General features: G+C 39.8%; 1 protein-coding gene across 5 annotated transcripts in view; it reads left to right on the forward strand.

Annotated features, from left to right (window-relative positions):
- Window positions 1–19,425, forward strand: part of LOC114158011 (phosphatidylinositol-binding clathrin assembly protein) — a 94,081-nt gene that overhangs the window by 24,995 nt on the left and 49,661 nt on the right. For all 5 annotated transcript variants that reach the window (XM_028039315.1, XM_028039312.1, XM_028039314.1 and 2 more), the window contains exon 2: window positions 2,590–2,732. In XM_028039315.1, coding sequence (XP_027895116.1) covers window positions 2,590–2,732 — 143 coding nt within the window. The remainder of the gene's footprint in view (window positions 1–2,589; window positions 2,733–19,425) is intronic.

Raw genomic sequence — 19,425 nt, forward strand, 5'->3', positions numbered from 1 at the left:
GAGAACAATATGCGCCATATTAAAAGATGAAATGGGAAATTTAATATGCATTTCCAATCATTCAATTCATCTAAACCAAAAAATAAAAACCATACAAACACATATTGACTAAAGAAAGAGCAACAACACCAATGAATTTGCAATCTGCTCAGTAAAGTACTTACTAATAACATAGACAGAAATCAGCTACATGAGTTAAAACTAACTCAAGCCAAACATTTATCAGCGTTATATCTGTTATCCACAAGTTAAAAAGAGCAGCATTTATTTATTTTGTAATATTAAGCTCTAAAATCCAACTTTAATCTAATTAAGGGAAGAACTTAAAACCTAGATGCAAGGCATTTTTTGTTGTTGTATACAACCAAAGTGCTTTCCAGGACATCAAAGAAAATAATAGCAAAAACCTTTAAGTTTTTGCTAAAAAAAAAAAAAAAAAGAGAGGGAGACCTTCATATCATAAGCGCTTAAAAGCATTTTATACAAAAAAAAGTCAAAATGTAAATTCAATCTCACACTTAAATCACTCAGCTGTGATCTTGTAAACCGTTTACTGGAGCCTTTGATTAAAAGCGGCACTAAACCGTGTTTTTGTTTGTGCTTTAAAGGAGCCTTGATTTACAATACCGCTTGTGTCCATCGCCCTCGCTCATGCTTGTAATTCACACTGTCCACTATGAAAGTTGAAGCTGGCTGATTTTAGAACTCTTGCGTTGAGCTCGCAGGGCTTCATGCAGCCTGCAGTAAAAATCGATGTGTTGAGAAGCAGAGCTAGTTATTGTTAGCAGTTGTCCAAAAGGGCTTCCAGGCAGGGACCAGCCGCTTTTAACTCCAGGAGTCTCCTGCTGCTGCTGTTGTTGTTGACTGTGTAGCTCAAAAGTTCAAATGTAAAATTGTTAAAATTGGGACCTATTTCCTAATAAGCAGATGCATTCAATCTCGTCAACATTTTGTTTTAATTTTTCCTGTTAGTAGGAAGTTATTCAGTGTGTTCTGTTAAGCTAATCCTACTTAGCCTTATGTATTTCAGATTTCTTGTTTTTTCTATTGACTACAATGCAGTAATGTTTGGCTTTTATTTTTATAATATTGAAGATTCTATTGATTTTTACCACAAATCTGTGATGGTAATTTTTTATGAGGTGATGAAATTCTCTCTGCCGTTTCTGTGAGAACAAGTTTCTTTGCAATAATAATAATTTTTTGAATAGTAAATCATGTTACTAAATTGCTCTCCAACTCTTCCAGTCTTATAAACCAAGTCCTTGCAAAGTCCAGCATATACGTTTCTACAAAACGGCATTGTTTTTATCGTCGTTTTCTTGCCAGTCTTACCATTGATTGGAAGTCTTTGCAATACATGTTAGACGCGCAATGATTTGTGGCTCTTATGTTGCATAACTGAGGTAAACATAAAAAATGTAGCTAACCATCAGCAGATCTGTTAATACTACTTTAGATAACTGTCAGCATGTTGGCTAATACTCTACAAAACATGCTGAAGGTTTGCTAAACCAATATTGGCTAACATTCACGAGGTTAGCCAATACTACTTTACTCAACCTTCAGCACGTTAGCTAATACTACTTTAGCTAATCTAAAAGTTACGACTTTTGTCTTCCTCTTCATTTGAAACACCAAACTGTCACTGGAAATAGCTAATTTTGAGTCGTCTTCACTCAGAAATCGCTTCCACACTGAAGAGTGTAATTATTATGACCTGATATTGCTCAGGTGTGATCTTTTTCTTATCAGAAATGGATCAAACCTTTGGGTTTCTGACTGACTAGTTGCTCGTCAGGGTCAGTAAAGCTGAAAAATGTTTGATTACTGTCAACAAGCAATTCCTCTCTTTATTTTCCATGCATATACAGTACAGACCAAAACGTTTGGACACACCTTCTCTTTGAATTCAATTAGAAAGTGTGTCCAAACATTTGGTCTGTACTGTATATTAGATGTTATAGTATTAGAAGTTACCTTAATGTGTTGATATAAAATACAGAGGAGGATATTCCCAACACCTTTGACTTTTCATTCTTTCACACACAGTAAGCTGGACTCGGATTTTATTGGCCTCCTCATTTAGGTGAAAGAATTAAAACTTTGTTTTTCAGGAAATTGCGAACAGTCTTATCAGAATCTGATCCAATGCCTTTAAAAATACAATAATAAGAAACCTAGGTGGTTTTTATAGTAGAGAAACATCATAAAAGTCCTAACCTAAAGATCACAGACACTTGGCAACAGGTTACACAGAAATACTTGTCAGTGTTGGAACATTGTAGGATCTTATAGCGCTCCGTCTGGCTCTGATGTCTGGGGCTGCCGGTTTTTTTATAGATTGACATTTCTGGACCCCGAAGTTGAATTTTCCCTCCCCGGTCTGTAAATGACTGACACCTGAACTTCTCCTAACACTTCTCCAGAGAACAGAAAGTCAGGAGGTTTCCCCCACTCCCCCCACTTTGACGTCTTTCTAAAGTTGAAATTTCATTTGATTGTTTTTGTTCTTGCAGGTTTGTATTGTAGCACTGCTTTACTCTGCTTTTAACAAGCTTGTTTTGCTTGTGCGTGTTTGTGCTGCAGATTTGATCCACTGCACCAATGAGATGAACGTCAACATTCCCCAGCTGGCAGACACTCTTTTCGAGAGAACAGCCAACTCAAGCTGGGTGGTGGTCTTCAAAGCCCTCATTACCACCCACCACCTCATGATGTACGGCAACGAGGTACGGGACACACACACACACACCAACCCCTCCAGGGCCGTCTGTGCAGGCTACATCAATAAGCAGCGTTATTACTCAACTCTGTCTGGAGTGTTCGTAAATACAAACACATTAGAATGTTTTATTCATGTCCGCGTCGTCGGTTTGATCAGAAGGAAAGCTGACGTGTGTGGGATCGAGACGGCACGCGGAGGAACCGAGGACGCATGCGACGGACACAAAGCTCGGAGTGATTGAAACGGCTCTGGAGTGCGCAGAAATTAATTGGCTCAGTGCGAGCTAAAGGCAAGATGAGGAGACGGGGATGGAAGCAAATGAATAATCAAACGAATTAGCTTCACAAAAAAACATTGCTGGAAAGATAGACGAACCCGCCGCCCTCTCTGTAATCTGACATGAAAATTCAGCTACATGGTCTTTCCTTATTTGTCTTCCTTACTCTGCAGTGCGTAGAGAAAGTCTTCACACCTCTTGAGCAGTTTATTTTGTCTGTTTCCAACTAGGAAAGCACGGCACCCACATTGATTTTACTTGATATTAGTTATCTTTTAACGTATCGATCAGATAAATGTCTGCCGGTATAAACAACCAATCTTTATTTTTTTAATCTTTCTGTCATCTGTTGCTGTTCACTTTTTTAAAACCCAGCGGTGTCAAAACGGTTGTGAAAAATACATGTAACATCTGTAAATATTGGTTGTTGTCCATAACAGCTATATTAGTGTCGGTTGTTGATATTGGCCCAAATTCTCATATCGATGCTTCTCTGGTTGCAATCACAAACTTTTTATTAAAATTCCAATTTTAGGATTTTAGGCGACAGACCAACGCAACTAACACAGCGACAGTTATTTCAGTATTCAATTATTCTATCAATTATTTTTGACGATTAATGGATTAATCGTATAATCATTTAACTAAAGCTTTTATTTTATTCAAAATTAGAAATACATTAAAAATGGAAATGAACAAATTAAATTCTTTTTTAATAAAGAAAATCAAGATTTTACTGCCTGAAATGCAATAACAAAACATTTCTTTTTGTGTATTTTTGATCTTTTGTAACAAATGATCTATATTATTTGTACAGTTTTGCCTTAAGTGCTGCTCTGTGAGTCGTCTTTTTTATTTTTTTGCACAAATGGCGTGTTTTTGAATCTTTATGCTCCAGTTTACGATTAATCAATCACTAAATTAGTTGATATGCCAGTAACCGATTAATCATGAATAAAATGATTCATTGTTTCTGCCCTAGCTTAAATAAAATCCAATTGAACTATGGGTGCACCGATTGCAGAGTTCTGGCCGATCACCGATGATCGGTACTGATATTAAATGAAAAAGCCTGACCTGCCAATTTTGAGAGATACTGGTATTTTAAACCGTTTTTGTTTTTGCCTGAAAAGTTGTTAAACTTATAAACAGAGTCTCTTGTTCTTAACCCCTAAATACAGCCAGTGAAGGAGATATTTGCATTTTTTTATTATTTTCTAATTTATTCAAAGCAGATGTTGATCTTCACATTACATATTCCAGTTTGCATTTTTAGTGATCTTCAAGTTTGCAGCCGGTTAATTATTCAAGTCGTTCCCCCTTGAGAGACAACAGGTTTTGCACATTGTGTCTTTTACATAATGTCAACTTTAATATTCAGATGAATTTGTGCCCACTGTGGTGTTCTAGTGGTTATAGTGGCTCGTTTCTGTGAAAACAGCAGTGGAAGCTCGACGCTGCTTTGTCTTTTATCATCCTGAATCATCTGAGCGATTTGCAAACATTCCTGTTTAATCGTCATCAGCCTGTATTGTAAATCAGGCTCTTCCCGACCAGGTAGGGGGTCCCAGAGCTCGTCCAACACGCAACTTAATTCAGGGTCAAATGGATGATTCCAGCAGAACACACACGCTGCTGTTGTCACTGCTGCGACACACCGTTTCACCCAGACAGATCAAACACAGTCGTGCTTTTCAGCATTTAGCGTGAACCACCTGCTGGATTCAGTAAGTGGAGTAAAAGTCTGCAGTCACAAACATCACACACCTGCTTCTTTTGTTTTCCTTCTTCATTACGGAACGGGGAAATTTCACAAAAACCATTAAGTGCTACTGCAGACATGCATATAAGTTTTGGAAGTAGAGCAATATTTTCCAAGTAGAGAATGAATGGATTGATTGAAAACGGTTGGGAACTGATAGAATGGTGCTGACTGTGACTTGCCCAGAAGGTTTTGGAGACGCAAACCACTCCGGTTTTAGTGAGCTGTAGATATTCTTTGATCTGTTTGGACTTCGTTGCGTTTATCTGCATCAGCCTGTGCTAGCCTTGTCAGCAGGGTGGCTTTTTCAAATAAGATTTTGTTGGAAAATAGACATAATTAGATTCCTCTGAATGTCCGACTATCTCCTTTGAAGGAAGCCCATTGTGCAGAAGGTTTCTGTTCCGACTGTGTGACTCACTGAATGAAAAACCACTGAATCAAGCCTGGCGATTGGCCATTTATATTAATACATCCTTTCTTCTGCCTTTGGTGGATTACTGTATCGAAAATCCCCTTTTTGGGATTAAGAAACGGCCCACAACAAAGTGATGTCACTGAAGTTGAGCTCATGCTCAGACCTACTGCAGTAGTTTTTACTGATGAGGCTTTCATCACCAAACTCATTTCTGGGAAGTAAATGGATAAAATGAACTATAGCTAAGCACAAAAAAGAAATGAGTGCAGGCAACTATCAGATCTGGTTGGGTGTTTTCTAGTTGAATTCAGTTGAAGTCATGATTATTTCTCTGGTGCAGATTTAAATGGAGACCCATTTGCTTTTTCCACAATATATAAAGCAATAATACAAAGATATAATCAGCAAACAGTTCTTTTTCAGCTAATGTCAACAGGCATAAGCTTTAATTCAGATCTGTGTTGCTTTTGTAAAAAAAAAAACTGGTAAGTTAAATAGGTGCTAATGAATTACACACCTAGGCATGGGCTGGTAGCTTAAAAAACTGTTTTAAAAAGTCAATTTCAAAGCCACTTAAAGTTTACATTTTATACAGTGGGCAGACAGAAGTTCCTTTTCCAGTTATGTTGCTGTTAGCCGTCAGTCACCTGCGTATCACACCTGAATTAGGAAAAACAAAAATATTCAGAAGGATTACTCTGTCGGTTTGAAAACAAACAAATTTAAGAACTTTGTCCCGCAGCACAAAATAAAATCTAGCACTAGGATAGTGCTTTACGAAGCAAATGTTAGCATGACTGTTAGTTGAATTACAAAGGCTTTTCACTAGGGCAAGGAGACATTGCTAATAAATTAGCTTTCTTTAGCTCGCCACTCTTCCACACATTAATCTGCAAAGAGCAGAAAAACAAGAACTCTTTTGGTAGTGAGCACATTTTACTCTTTCCTGTTACCATTTTGCAAAACTATTTTGTTGTGATCATCCACCGTAGTTTTTCTGCTGTATTTTAATGCGGAAACACAACAGTTAATCCTGCTGTAAAAATGATCCAACATTTATTTTTCACAGATATAAGGACGTATTCATCCTGTATCCACATATAAAGCTTACAAGTTTCACACATACATATACATAAAAAAAATCAAATAAACAAGTTTCTGTAGCTGTCAGTTTTTTTTAAGTGCCTAAGATGCTTAGAAAACAACAATAGAAATAATGGAAAATGCTACCACGCTACATGGCCTTAAAAGCCTGTCTAAAGAAATAAGTCTTGAGTTTAGTCTTAAAGCTTAGTCAGAGGTGGTGCGGCGGTCTGGAGGGAGTTTGTTCCAGAGTCACGGTGCTGCCGCTGGAAAGGCCCTCTCACCCCGAAGCTTTGGCCTTGTTCTTGGGACATCTAATAAAAGCTGATTTGATGACCTCAGGGATCTCTCATGTACAGGAAGACCTAGAAGGTTACATAAATCTGGTGGGGCAAGGCCGATCAGAGCTTTAAAATCAAACGGTAAAACTTTAAAATCAGTTCCTCGATGAACAGGGTGCCAGCGTAAAGAAGGGCGAGTTGAAGTCGTCGTTGAGACTGAGGGACATGATAAGTCCAAGATCATGTAAAGTTTATTACAATAATCGAGCCTAGAATTTGCAGACACGCAAATGGCCTTCTCTAAATTGGTGCGTTTAAAAAAAAAAAAAGATTTAACGCCAGTCAATCTGAGGTTGAAAAAACTTCCAGTTGTTCTAATCTTTCTTGTGATCGACAGAAGAGTGTAGTGCTTAAGGAGCCAGCTGACTGGCAGTGTGCAGCTGTAGGAATGGTACAATAAGGTTTAGAAGATTTGAAATGTTAACTCTTTAAAACCTGGTAAAAAGACCTCGCTTTAATGGTGATCAACTGTGACGCTCAACACGCTCAACTGTGTTATTTATGAGCCTCTAAATGGAAATAACTCATAAATAAAATTATTTTAGTTTTACAAAAACTAAACCTATTCTAGACCTGGTTAGCAACAACCCTATTATTTTTTTTTTATTTGAAAACCTATTTTTGTCTTTTTAACCTTACGACCGTCTTCAGTACGGCCCGGTTCTTGTCTGTTCGGTTTGATGCGTTTGGCTTCCTTTCGACGACAGCGGCAGAACTTAAAGAGCATCGTCAGATCAGCTTGATAAGTTTCTGTTTGGAGCTCAAGGCTAAGCCGTACCACCACCTCTACCTTCCAGACATCATTACCGAACAGGCCCGCAAAGTGAAGTGAAAAGGAAAAGGGAGAAAGAAAGGAGATACTGACTGGGATTTTAAGCAACTTTAATTCTGGGACTTTTTTTTTCTCTTTCTTTCCCCCCATTTGGATTGTTGTATATTTTAACTTCAGTCTGATGTCGGTCGGTTTCCCCAAGGAGTGGGTGTGGACACGCCGCAGCTCTCCGTTCGTTGCGTGCCAGCCTGCTGAAAACCGGAGGGTTGTTACGAGCGCAAACATTATGTAATCCTAACAACCCTCTCCTTCTGATAAGAGATCTTTATCACAAACTGCAAAACAAAACGGCTCTGCTCTCGTGAAGACCACAAACAAAAACAAGACGAACGCCAACGCGAATGAAGTTGCCACACTTAAACAAGCGAGCCCCGGACGCCGACACGCCCCGCGAAGCGCATTCCTTTTAATTTCCTCCAATTTGGAGAAGCATTCCTTCCCTTTTTTAGACGGGAGTCCGCTCCAGTCCACGTTGCGTAACGGTTCCCTTTTGATGCCTGTCCGTTTTATTGCGCCAACATAAATTTCCTCTGAAAAGAGGAAGAGCCGAGTGTGAGATTGTTGCAGCTGATCCAACCGAGCGCCAAAACAGCCACTGCTTTTAAATTTTTTATTTATTTATTTTTTTTGCTTTCGTTTTAGATGTTGTGTTGGTGCTTTGAGACCAAGCGGAGCCTTTGGATGATGACAGATAGATAAGCCGTGGTTCCCACAAACATGGCATTGTCGTGAGCTGTACCTCTATCGAAAAGGATTGCTCAGACTCTGGAAATTCCTGCAACCGTTTTTTTTTGATAAATGAAATCATGCTAAGTAGGTCACTGCAGCACAGCAGGAAGTGGCTGAGAGGTATTCCCGAACTGTCGGCTGATTTCTCTCCGAATCATCGCTGCAGATTGAACCTTTTGATTCTGTCACACTGTGCCTCCACACTGATTGCGGCGCTACGCTAATTGCCTTCTTCGGCGTTCAGCAGCCCGGCAGCTGATAATCGCTGCGTCTTACTGCGCTGATTGAGCTGCGATGGGTAATAACTAATCTGCTTTATTTAAGAGAAACCGTTGGGATCCTTTTCTCTTAATCTAGATTTATTGTTTACCATTTATTCTTTGATTTATTACCTGCTACAGGCTGGCGAATTTAAAACAACGCATCAAATATTCCCATTCGCAGCTCAAACTGCTGCATTGTCCAATATGGGTTATTATTTCACCTGGCCTGTTGAAGGCAGATAAGCAAAGCGTTGAATACCAAACGTATATTGTGCAGTTCTATAATCTTGTTCTACAAATTAAAGGCACGAGGCCATGTAAGCATTAATAATTTAGCTGCCACGCGCATTTAAAATGCAGTATTTCATCGCCGATGCACTGCTGCTGCACTTATTAAATGTAGGAGCTAACTAAGTGTGCAGTGCAGTAATTGAAAAATCTCGCAGCCTCGGTATGCTGCAGCTGGTTTCTGTTTCAGAGGCCGGTAAGTGATGATTCAGGCCGTGGCATGTTCTCATCAGGCCTGTCAGGACGGCGGTGCTGACCGAGGCTCTGGGGGGCCAGGTGCCCTCGCTCCCTCGCAGCCAGAGCATCCATTATTGTCGAGGCAAAGGGAAAAGAAGCCGGCAGTAAAATTTCCAAACTGCAGACCCTGGAAATTGGGGTCAACAGACTTTATATTTTTCTTTAGGTGGCGGTTTGTTGAACCAAACTTGGCCCAGAGCTCTGTCTGGTCAACTCTAATGGAAGTAGAGTGCAAAAACAATAACGAAGAAAAGTCGTCAGGTAGGCCACAGACAGCTTATCATGGAGGTGGATGATGAAGCAAAGCCCTGAGTTTTTCCAACTAGGATGTCCATACATCCTTAAGAAGTCTTAAAATCAAAAATTGTAATGTGCGTTCTGTGACTTGGGGCGATTACGGCTATCGCTAGCTAACTAGCTGTTTTGTCATGCCTAAAGTGTAAATTTATCCATTTTTTTGTGGCTATATTTTATGTGCGATGCTACTTTCAATCTGTGCTAAACGCTTGTAAAACATGCAATTTTCTTTTGTACATTTCTGCCATGATAGAGCTCTTAAATTTGATTGCTAAATGGTCTTAAAGAAAATCTTAAATTTGAATTGGTAAGACGGGCAGAAACCCAGTCCAGCAGTTTGCATAAAGACTTTACTTGGTTACTTCCTGAAATTACATAGCCAAAACTTTGAGTTTCACTTCTTTTTCTTAAGACTTATAAATACTCACAGGGCTTCCAGGGAATGAAGGAAATGCTTCAAAGAAATGACACAAGAATATGTGATGAGGAAGAAGAACACAGATTATTAGAGTGAAAGCAGTCGCCTATAAGGAACATCAGCGGAGGAAATGATTAACGTTCAACTTCAGACAACCAAGTTTGACCAAAAAAACAAAACAAAAAAAACAATCACCTGTTCAGCTAAAGGCTCTAGTGGAGATCTTTGTATTTTTAATTTCTCTTAAAAATATTCCCCAAACATCACCAAGTTACCAGAACATTGTCTGTCTCAGGAAATCTTTAAATATCAGACTCTTAAGGGACAATTGACAGCAAGCCTTTAGGAGCTATCATATGGCTCATGTAAATTTCCCTCTGGGATTAATAAACTATATTCAGTCATTAATTAGCAGCTAGCATATGGCCTCCAGCTAGCTAGCTAGGTTCTCGCATGGCCATATGCCATGTGAGATGCACAAAGCTGTTGCCAGGAGACACAAAAAGACAGTTGAGGCTACCGGTAACAAGCTGCTAATACTTTCTAGCTAGCAAACAAAAGAGCCATTAGCATTTAGCATATAGGTCATTAGCAGCTAGCAGATCCCTCTCTAGCCTTTTGTCACGTGAGAAGCTCAAAGCTGCTGCCAAGAGCCACAAAAAGGCCCCAGAAACTTCACAGCTTGGGTTCTCTAAATGTTTTTTGTACATTTGTCGTGATATCGGTCTTAAATTTTATTCATAATGGTCATAACAAGGTTGTAAAAAGTCCTAAATTTGAAGTTGTGAAACCTGAATAAATGCTGTTACAGACACTCTTTGTCGGATCTGATTTTTGAGAAGAAAAATGGGCATAAGTTTCAGTCTGTAGATTTGCGACGCCCAGAAATGCAGGGAGGCTGAATATAAATGCATGCCACACTTTTCAGAATTTTATTTATTTAAAAAAAATCCACATGATGGTAACCTTCCAGCTCCCATCCGTTTCACTATTATTCAATCCTTTGTGGTTGTCTGTCACATAAAATCCCATTCGTGAAAGTTTTTCGGTCGTATTACAAAATCTGAAAAAATGAAAGGCCTATGAATACCTCTGCAAAGCACTGTGTGCTGCTTTCTCTCCTGCTTGGACTACGCAGCTGCTTTAAATGCATCCAGTTTCCAGCTCGTGTCCTCTCTAATGTATTCAGGGCTTTGGAAAAAAAAAAAAAAAAGAAAAAGATTGTGGGGATTTGCCATTCAGAGCAAATAGCAGGTGAATTAAGTTTTAATATCTCGTCTTTGCCTCGGCTGCCGTATTCGTTAAAAGGTTTTTGGATGGTGATTGCAGTAATGGAGAGTTTTTAGTGGCTGTGTGCGGCAGGTATCGATGCTTGTTTAGTTTTTCACCTGCAGATTTTTTCTCTCCCCCCTCTCTGTTGGGTAACTCCCCGCTGGGACGGCTCGGTCGATGTCTTCGACGGCAGTTTTACTTTTGTGTTGCTATAAACCTTCTCTTCTGCCGCAATCTCACAAGAACATTGCTGAAGGATCAATTATCGCGTTTTAACTCCCTGGAGTTTCATACAGACGGATTAATTTGAGGTTTCCACATGAACTAATGGCTGAAGTTTAAATTGTCCACTAACTACATGGAGGCGTTGCGATGAGAGCCCTGAACTGACTCCCCGTCTGGCCTTTGTGCCAGTTCTTATCGTTTGTCAGCTTGTTCCTGTCCTTCCAAATCTTTTTTTTTTTTTTTTTTAATCAAAGACCAGTATGTACCAAAAACAATCCAGCAGGAAACCCCAAACAATGACTGTGAGAGCCATTTTCCAGCCCCACTGCCTTTCTGGCTCCCCCCGAGGGAGCCGTCTGGATCCGTCCCCGGGGACCGTCCGGCGGTCCGAGGACCCGAGATCTGAACGGGGCCCCCGGAGAGACCGAGAGGAACTAATGGCAAATGGAAAGTCAGAGAGAGTGCAGCAGCCAGAAAGATGCCGTGTAAAACGGTACTGGAGATAAGTGCTGGAAGACGTGAGAATCGGGTCGTGTTCAGGTCAATGTTATTTTAAAATACGTATTTAAGGCTTAAAAGCACAAATTGTATCCCCTGCCCCCCAATAAAAAAAAAAAACCCAAATAAAAAGTAATCCAGAACGACTTGAATTGTTGGAGGGAGATTTAATCCAATCAGATAAAATTTTAGTAATAATTCAGTCATAATTCAGTTTCACAACAATAAAAGTAAATGTTGGGGATGTTTGGGTTTTATTACGCCTTAACTTTTACTTCATTCTATCTCAGGATAATACATTCTGATGGAAGAGACCTATGTGAACATGTATTTGATATGGAAACTTTTAAATCATTACAGGCAAATCATTCTTTGTGCCTCTTTCTCTTCTTTCTTTACTGTTGTTTTTGTCTCAGGAGCAACAAGGTTATTTGATTACTATCTGTGCAAGACCTTTTACCAAATTATTCTTATTGTCGCTTCTGTTTGGAAGTAATTTTCTTAGTTCCACAGACTGGGTTTTAAGATGGGGGAGAGACTGAAAGAAGGATCTGTTAACTAAATATATATAAATCCATTCATCCAAGTAATAATTTACATTTCAAAATCCAGAAGAAATAAAAATTCTTCCTTTCCACAACAAACAGCTGTTGTCATTGCAGCCATCCAAACAATAAAATCTTTTTCAAATTAAAATTTTTACTAGCAGAAACTTTTTAACAAAACTCATGTTTCAAATTTAAATTAAGAGATGGGTATGTTTTTGATTAGATCTTAAGATGGCTTGCCATACACATTTAAAGCTTTATTCAAAATGAGCTGTTTTAGGTTCTGTTGTCGCTTTAAATCCAGTTGGCCACGCCCCCCTCCTACTCAACATTTACAAACGGATGTGGAGTTATACAACTGTACATCTTTGATAAGCATTAGTAGAGCCTCCTGCACAACCAACAAGAATGCAGCAAGTAGTTTCAGGACGGTAAGTCGGCAACAAATCACTTGTCTTTTCCAGCAGGCGTTGTGCAACGCATACAGCGGGAAAACCAGCTGACCAAATATGCTGGAGCTCAATTTGGGTTGCTAGGTAACGGTGCAGTGCCTGTAGGCTGTTACTTAACAATCAGGAGGATTTTTGAAATGCTTCATTTTCCAGACACTAAAAAATATTAACTTTTTGCCAAAACAACCAACCCAAGCGTTTGGGTTGTTTTTAGTAGTAAAAAGCCAAATGGAGATACAAAAATTATTTAACTTATTTTTTAGCATTGAACTGTCCTTTTACGGTGAAGAGTGATGGCGCCTTAACTGAAAGCATCATAAAGGGACTTTTCTCTGTGACCTCCAAGCTGTAGCCAACACAAAAGCTGAGATTTCCACATCAATCATTGAAAATCAACAGCTCGGCCTTCGCTTAAGCCTCCGGTTTTTATCAACACCTTAACTTCCAGCTGATCCCGAAGGAATCACATTTCAGGCTTCTCCCTAAGCTCTCACGTGAAGAGAAACATTCACAGCTTTCTGTTTTTTTTCTCACTTTGCTTAGAGGCCGCCTAAATCTTCCCCAGACCTTAATGTACCCTCTCACACAATGCTGTGAAACCCTTTTTTTTTTTTTTAAATGAGTTTGTTTTCAAGGGCATGCTGGAAAAAAAAAAGAAGAAACTACTACCCATCATGCTTTTCTTCCTCTGTGCAGAGCAGTTCTAAGTGCCAGAAGGGGGAAATTACAGTGTGATTGATTGTGACTCGGTGCATAAGGAATCAGGATAGAGAGCTGTGGTTCTGTACATCCAAACCTCAGGCTGGGAAATGGGGCGAGTGAGACGGAGGGTGGGATGTGTAAGGGAGTCGTTCAGGACGCGAGGGGAGACTGGCACGGTTGGGCGAGGACACCGGCAAAACCGCTGACGACGGCAGGACGCGGCGCTTTCCTTTCTTGTCCCACAAAATGTTTCCACAGAGGGGGGGAAGAAAAAGAAGTGATTTCAGGCAGAGGCTGCATGGGCACAACACTGGTCGCTGTGAAAGTTGCAGCCCATTTGTTTCGTTGACGTCACAGGAGCATCGCCGCACTCCCTCTGCACCTTTTTTAGGGGGGGACTGGGTGGAAGGAAAGCGATTGGGGGCACAGGCAGAGGAACAGATTAAAATGAAAATTGTGCGTTTTGTTGGTGTCCAAGTGGAAGAACACAAGGAGGGAATAAATAGGTGTAGAAAGTGCTAATGCAGGCGCTCCCGGCCAAAGGAGGATGTTGTTTGCTTGAGCCGGCATTCAAGGAGGTCACCGTGACCATCGGTCGCCGATGGTAATTGGGAAAAGCTTAAATGGTGTCGTCGCACACGTGTTTTACGTCCACTGCTGGAACACAAACGGAAACGACTAGCAGCACACAGAAGAAGGCGGATGATGGATGTGCATAAAGATACCTGCTTTTTAACTTTAGAATATCCTGTCGTTACTAAGTGAAAACTTCATCAACTGTCACATTTCTAAAAAATCCACATGAGCAAGAAAACAGATTATTATTCAATGATGGAATAAATATTTTTCTGTTTTGTTTTTTGTTCCTTTCCCACTGAGCTCAGCAGGCGCCACAGGATATTAGCCTGCTGGGTCCTGCAAGCCAAACAGATTCTCCCAGTCAGAGGGGTTTGCATACTGGTTTTACATTCGCTTTTTGAAATGGGCAACTTCTAGTGCCAAGTATTCATGCCATCTGAACCTTGTCATATTTTGTAACCTTATCGTCACAAACTTTAATTTATTTTATCTGGATTTCATGTGATGGACCAAACCAAATAAGTGAATAATTGTGTAGTGGAAGAAAAATAGTGCATCATATTGAGAGAGGAGGGAATGTCAAAGTTTGGATTTTGTGTAAAAAGTTGTGCTTGTGACTGTAGTAATGAGCGCTGCAATCCTAGATTCCCAACAGTAGCTGCTGTTTTGTCATGTTTCAGACTACAAATGCCACTTTTAGACTAGGGTTGAAACGATGAGTCATGATGAATCGATTATTGAAATAATCTCCAACTAATTTAGTAACTGTATACAGACTCTGAAAATGTGCATTTCCTGAAAGGACAACACCTTCAGAGCTGTAATTAAGCCAAAACTGTACAAAGATATATACTGTACATATTGCATTTAGGATAATAATCAAAAAGCCTTCTTCCCAAAATTTCTCAAGTGGAATATTTTGAGCTTAATCTAATTAAAATTCTTTAAAAAAAAAACACCCTCTTCAAAACGCCTTTTGCTGTCCAATTATTAAACAAAAAATGAATCAATTATTCTTACTTAAAAAGGGAGCTGAATTATTTATTTGCATCTATTAATGTAATTCTAATCTTGTTTAAAAAAAGGCTTCAGTGGTCAAATGGGAAACCCGAAGAACGTTGCAATTTAAAAACAATCGGATTACTTGATTAATCATCCGAATAATCGATTACTAAAATATTTGTTAGTTGCATCCCTATTCAAAATAGCGATGCAACCCTCCTGTGCTCCGTGTGAAAACCCAGTAACGGACACAGATGTATTTTGCCTTAAAACGACTTAATGGTGCCATTTGTTTCCAATTCTCCACTCTCGGTTGAGCCGTTTTGGTTTAATCCAACACCTTTCACTTATCTCGCTATTTCTGACAGGAAACATTCTTGCTGCTTTTTATTTTCCATATCTTTACTTCTCCCGCAGTGAACCCTGCTGTGGCAGGCGGGGGGCCGGTGCTGCCAGTGAATTAATAATGACGCTCGGACTAATCCACAGAATGTGGAGTGTTTCCAGTCATATAGGGCAGTGTGAAGTATATTTCAGAAGTTATGGGGGTGTTTTTACCCGTAAGGTGCTCTTCGTTTCATGTTGGGTTTTTGTTTTTTGTAGTTGTAGGCTCTACTTGTGAGATGTTGCTCTTCAAGGCTGTCCTCAAGTGTCAGGTTTAATTAGAAGAACACTAATTAGCTCTGTGGGTAGCGCTAGTATCCATAATTGAACCCAAACCCTTAAATCTACTGTACCACTGTATTAACATTGTGGTGAATTGCCAAAACTGGCATGTTTTTTGTAGAATTGTAGAGAACAACATAGTATTTATTGAAACAAACAAATCGTTTTCAGCTCAGAAGTTCAAACGGGGGCAAGCATATTCATCGCATCAACAAAGAATGTTGTGGAGTGTGACTTGCTATCTAAAAATACTTAAAACACCTAAAAGATAGCATTTTGATTGGGATATGCTGCTGCAAGTTGAAACTGTAACAAATGCAGTTTCATAGCCGCAGTGTTGTGGTTCACAAACTGGTCACTCTTTAAACCAGAACAGGAACCATTTAGGTTTCTTCTGCTAAGTGACCATGTCATACAAAGTTGTTCGTTTTTTAAAAGCAGCTGAAGTTCTTTGTGTTTTAACGTAGAAGATTCTTGACACAGCCGAGAAAAAGCAACTGAAGTGAACAGTTGCTGCGCTAGAGCTATAAACGGCGTTCTGTCAGAGCCTTGAGGTAGAAATGTGGAACGTGTCCAGGCCAACTGAGACTTGGAGAGTACTCCTTTTCAAACAAGAGCCAGTGAAGTGGTTCCACATCTGCTCTGGAGCCGATATAGATAAATCGTTTTTTGTTTTTTTTCCCTCCACAGCGGTCCTCCACATAATGCTTCAAAACACTAGAATGACTCTGAAATTATATTTTAGATGTGGTAGTTACAGTGACTTAATGGCATGGCTGTGAAAGGGCAAGCCAGTTCTTTGAAGGTAGTAGAGCTGAACCAGATATGAATAGATTTAATAGTGTGATACTCTGTATTCATGGACTTTATTGCCCAACCCTAACCATGTAGAGCACTGTTGTTAAGCTAAACCACTGCAGAGCACTTAGTGCTGATAAAGCACATTGGTAAAATTAATTTGCCTAACAAAGTATTCAATTTAATTTTATTGCAGAATGTAAATACAGGCCGTCAAAATTACTTGTTAAATGAATAAATAACATGTTTGAAAGCAAGTGCAAGTACCTTCAAGTGTTTTTTGGTGGGTATTGGCATACAAATGGTGGCACTGATGGGAGCACTGTTTTGCAGTTCCTCAGGGTAGGATTGGTCGACAACTATGGCATTTTCTTAGAACATTGTTTAGTGATGGTGTTATACTATAAGCCAGAGCTGAACAGGGGGAGTTATGCAATGCGTTTGAGACTAAACTTTACAGATGAATATCACTACAGAGCCCTGACATTTGAAACCTAGAGTGAGTGAATATCTATGGTGCAACGTAACATCCCGGCAAGGTGATGGGTAAAAAAACCCCCGAGTGCCTGTGTTGCTAAACTAGCATGCTCTTATTGTTGCTGCTGTTGCAGTTTGGTTAATTATATGGCATTAAAAATAAGATTTCATGAAGAGGATGAAAAAAATCACACTTCAGTGACTGTAGACCTGGGCCTCATTTAGATACCCTGTTCTGTAAAGCATAGAAATAAAACGAAAACATTTTCTTCAACCAAGTTGCATGATAGAGTACAAAGTGTAGATGTTCTGGTTTGATAATAGTGGGACATTTTGTACGTAACAGCAACTAGATCTGTATGGTTCAATGAAGCACTTAAAAGAAAGAGAGATAGAAATGGCGATATATCATAACATAAATTAAATATTATTTTAACGAAATCACCATATAAATCACACATATGCTCTTATGTTACAAAATTACATAAGTCCTACTGAAATGTTGCAGCAAGGACCCCATATTTTATATTACTCTCATTCTATGCTATGCAGATTCTCTGTCTGTGCTGATGAAAAATGTATCTCTATAAGCTTAGCAAACAGTAACACGTAGTTTCTGATTAATTCATCTAATAATTATTTAATGTCTTGGGTGCACTCCTAAAGCACTGAAGCACTTAAAGATGGCCAGTTCTATAAAAATAAAAGCATCATTTGGACTGTGCTGGAATTTTTCCAGAACTTTTTTTACTTTTTAAAAATAAAATTACTTTAAAAACTGCGGGGGCTGTTTCGGTAAATCAAACCTCTGTTAAACTCTGTGACAGCTATAGTTTGTGGTTTGTTTGTAAAGGTAAAACAATGCCGTCATGGTGGTGCACAACCAAACTGGACTAGGAGGGGGAAGAAAACCGTGTACAGGTTTCAAATGACTCATGTGGCCGCATCCCTGGCCCAGCAGACAGACTCATTCACCAGCAAGATGCAGCAATTCCCTGGAGGGCTGCAGCCTACACACCATTAGCCTCATCACCTTCTGGGCTCAGAACCACACGCGGAAACGTTTTGCTGCAGCAGCGTGTGCGCACTCCTCAAAATGTTTAAATATAGACGTTCATCCTTAATCCCATTGTCCTCAGCACCCATCCAGCTTCACATCGCAACCGCTTCCTTCACACTTTGATCAGATTCAGTAGCTAAACGGTTGATTGCATAAGAGAGAGTAGAAATGAGGAAGAAGAAGGCGGGGGGAGGAGGAAGTGGAACAATCCCAGGCTGGATTTAGACGAGTTAAACAGCAGCTTGTGTGTACATATTTGGTTCTACCTTCTCGCATACCTGTGGCTTCGTGCGTACGGTTGCGTTATGTTTGTGTGCGTCTCTGTTTGCACAAGGGCTGGTTTCATTCAGCGAGGCCTCGTCACGACTCATTCTTCTTATGTGAGTCACCACACTTCAGTAGAAGTCTGTTACAGTAGATTCTGGTGATTTAGTTCATGCAGGCACTGTTTGGACTGTGGACACAAATAATTTGCCTGTGGACTCTCTGACCCCCCATTAGGACATGAGTCTCCCTTCCTGGCGCATCCCCGTTCCATGTAAACAGGCCCGTGACTGTTTTGTCTCCTCTAATTTGTTAGCGGGGATTATTTTTAGCCCTCCACGATAAGATCTAGACTGCCTTTTCATTCAGCTGTAGTATTGTTAACCAAGACAGGGAAGCTCATAACTTCTAGGCTTGTGGGCCCGCTTTGAAAGCAGAGAGAAATTTTCTCTGCCAAGATCAATAATTCCTGTGCTGGTGGTTGTTCATTGACTCTGCGTACACAGTGGCAGGTCCAAAGAGAGTTGAGCAGTAACTGTTTGAGCTTCCCTTTTTATTATCTAACGTGATGTCAGCAGGCTTCACAGGATACACTCATGTTTACGTATATCTTGGACTTTTTTTTTCTTTTTCTTTGTCTAAAGGGAGCAGAGATGAAAGAATCCCAAACCGAGCCAGATCAGATTTTTAGGGTAGATATTGGACTTCAGCTTAGATGTAAAATTTATTGCCGCTTTCAGGGATAAAAGGATTATAGAAAAATATTTCATTAGAACAAGTAGCAGAACATAAAAAATTTAGAAAATGTGTTGAGGTACGTTCTTTTAACAAGACACTCGTAAAGCGAGTCGACCTCAGCCTCATGGTGTTGCCATTGGCAGTTTTTCTACCAAACCGGTTCCAGTTGTAAATTGGCATCGCGTGATTAACAACAGTTCTTTTCGTTGCCATGGCTACTTCTCTGGCTTTAACACCAATAAACTCACCAATAAAGCACCTCAGGAGCAAGGGACTTATGGACTATTATATTATTGCTGTGTATTTTGGCATACCTTCTCAATGAGTTTAAGCTCCGACCTTTAACCTTTCTCCAGGAGCTAAAAATCGAAAAACATATGAAGGATCAAAAATTTAGATTGGACGTTCATATAGACGCAATACTGCTGCTCCAGTTTGGCTGTCGAGTTGTAGAAACCAAACCGATTCCTT

Source organism: Xiphophorus couchianus, chromosome 14 (genome assembly GCF_001444195.1).
Source record: "Xiphophorus couchianus chromosome 14, X_couchianus-1.0, whole genome shotgun sequence".
NCBI classification, from domain to species: Eukaryota; Metazoa; Chordata; class Actinopteri; order Cyprinodontiformes; family Poeciliidae; genus Xiphophorus; species Xiphophorus couchianus.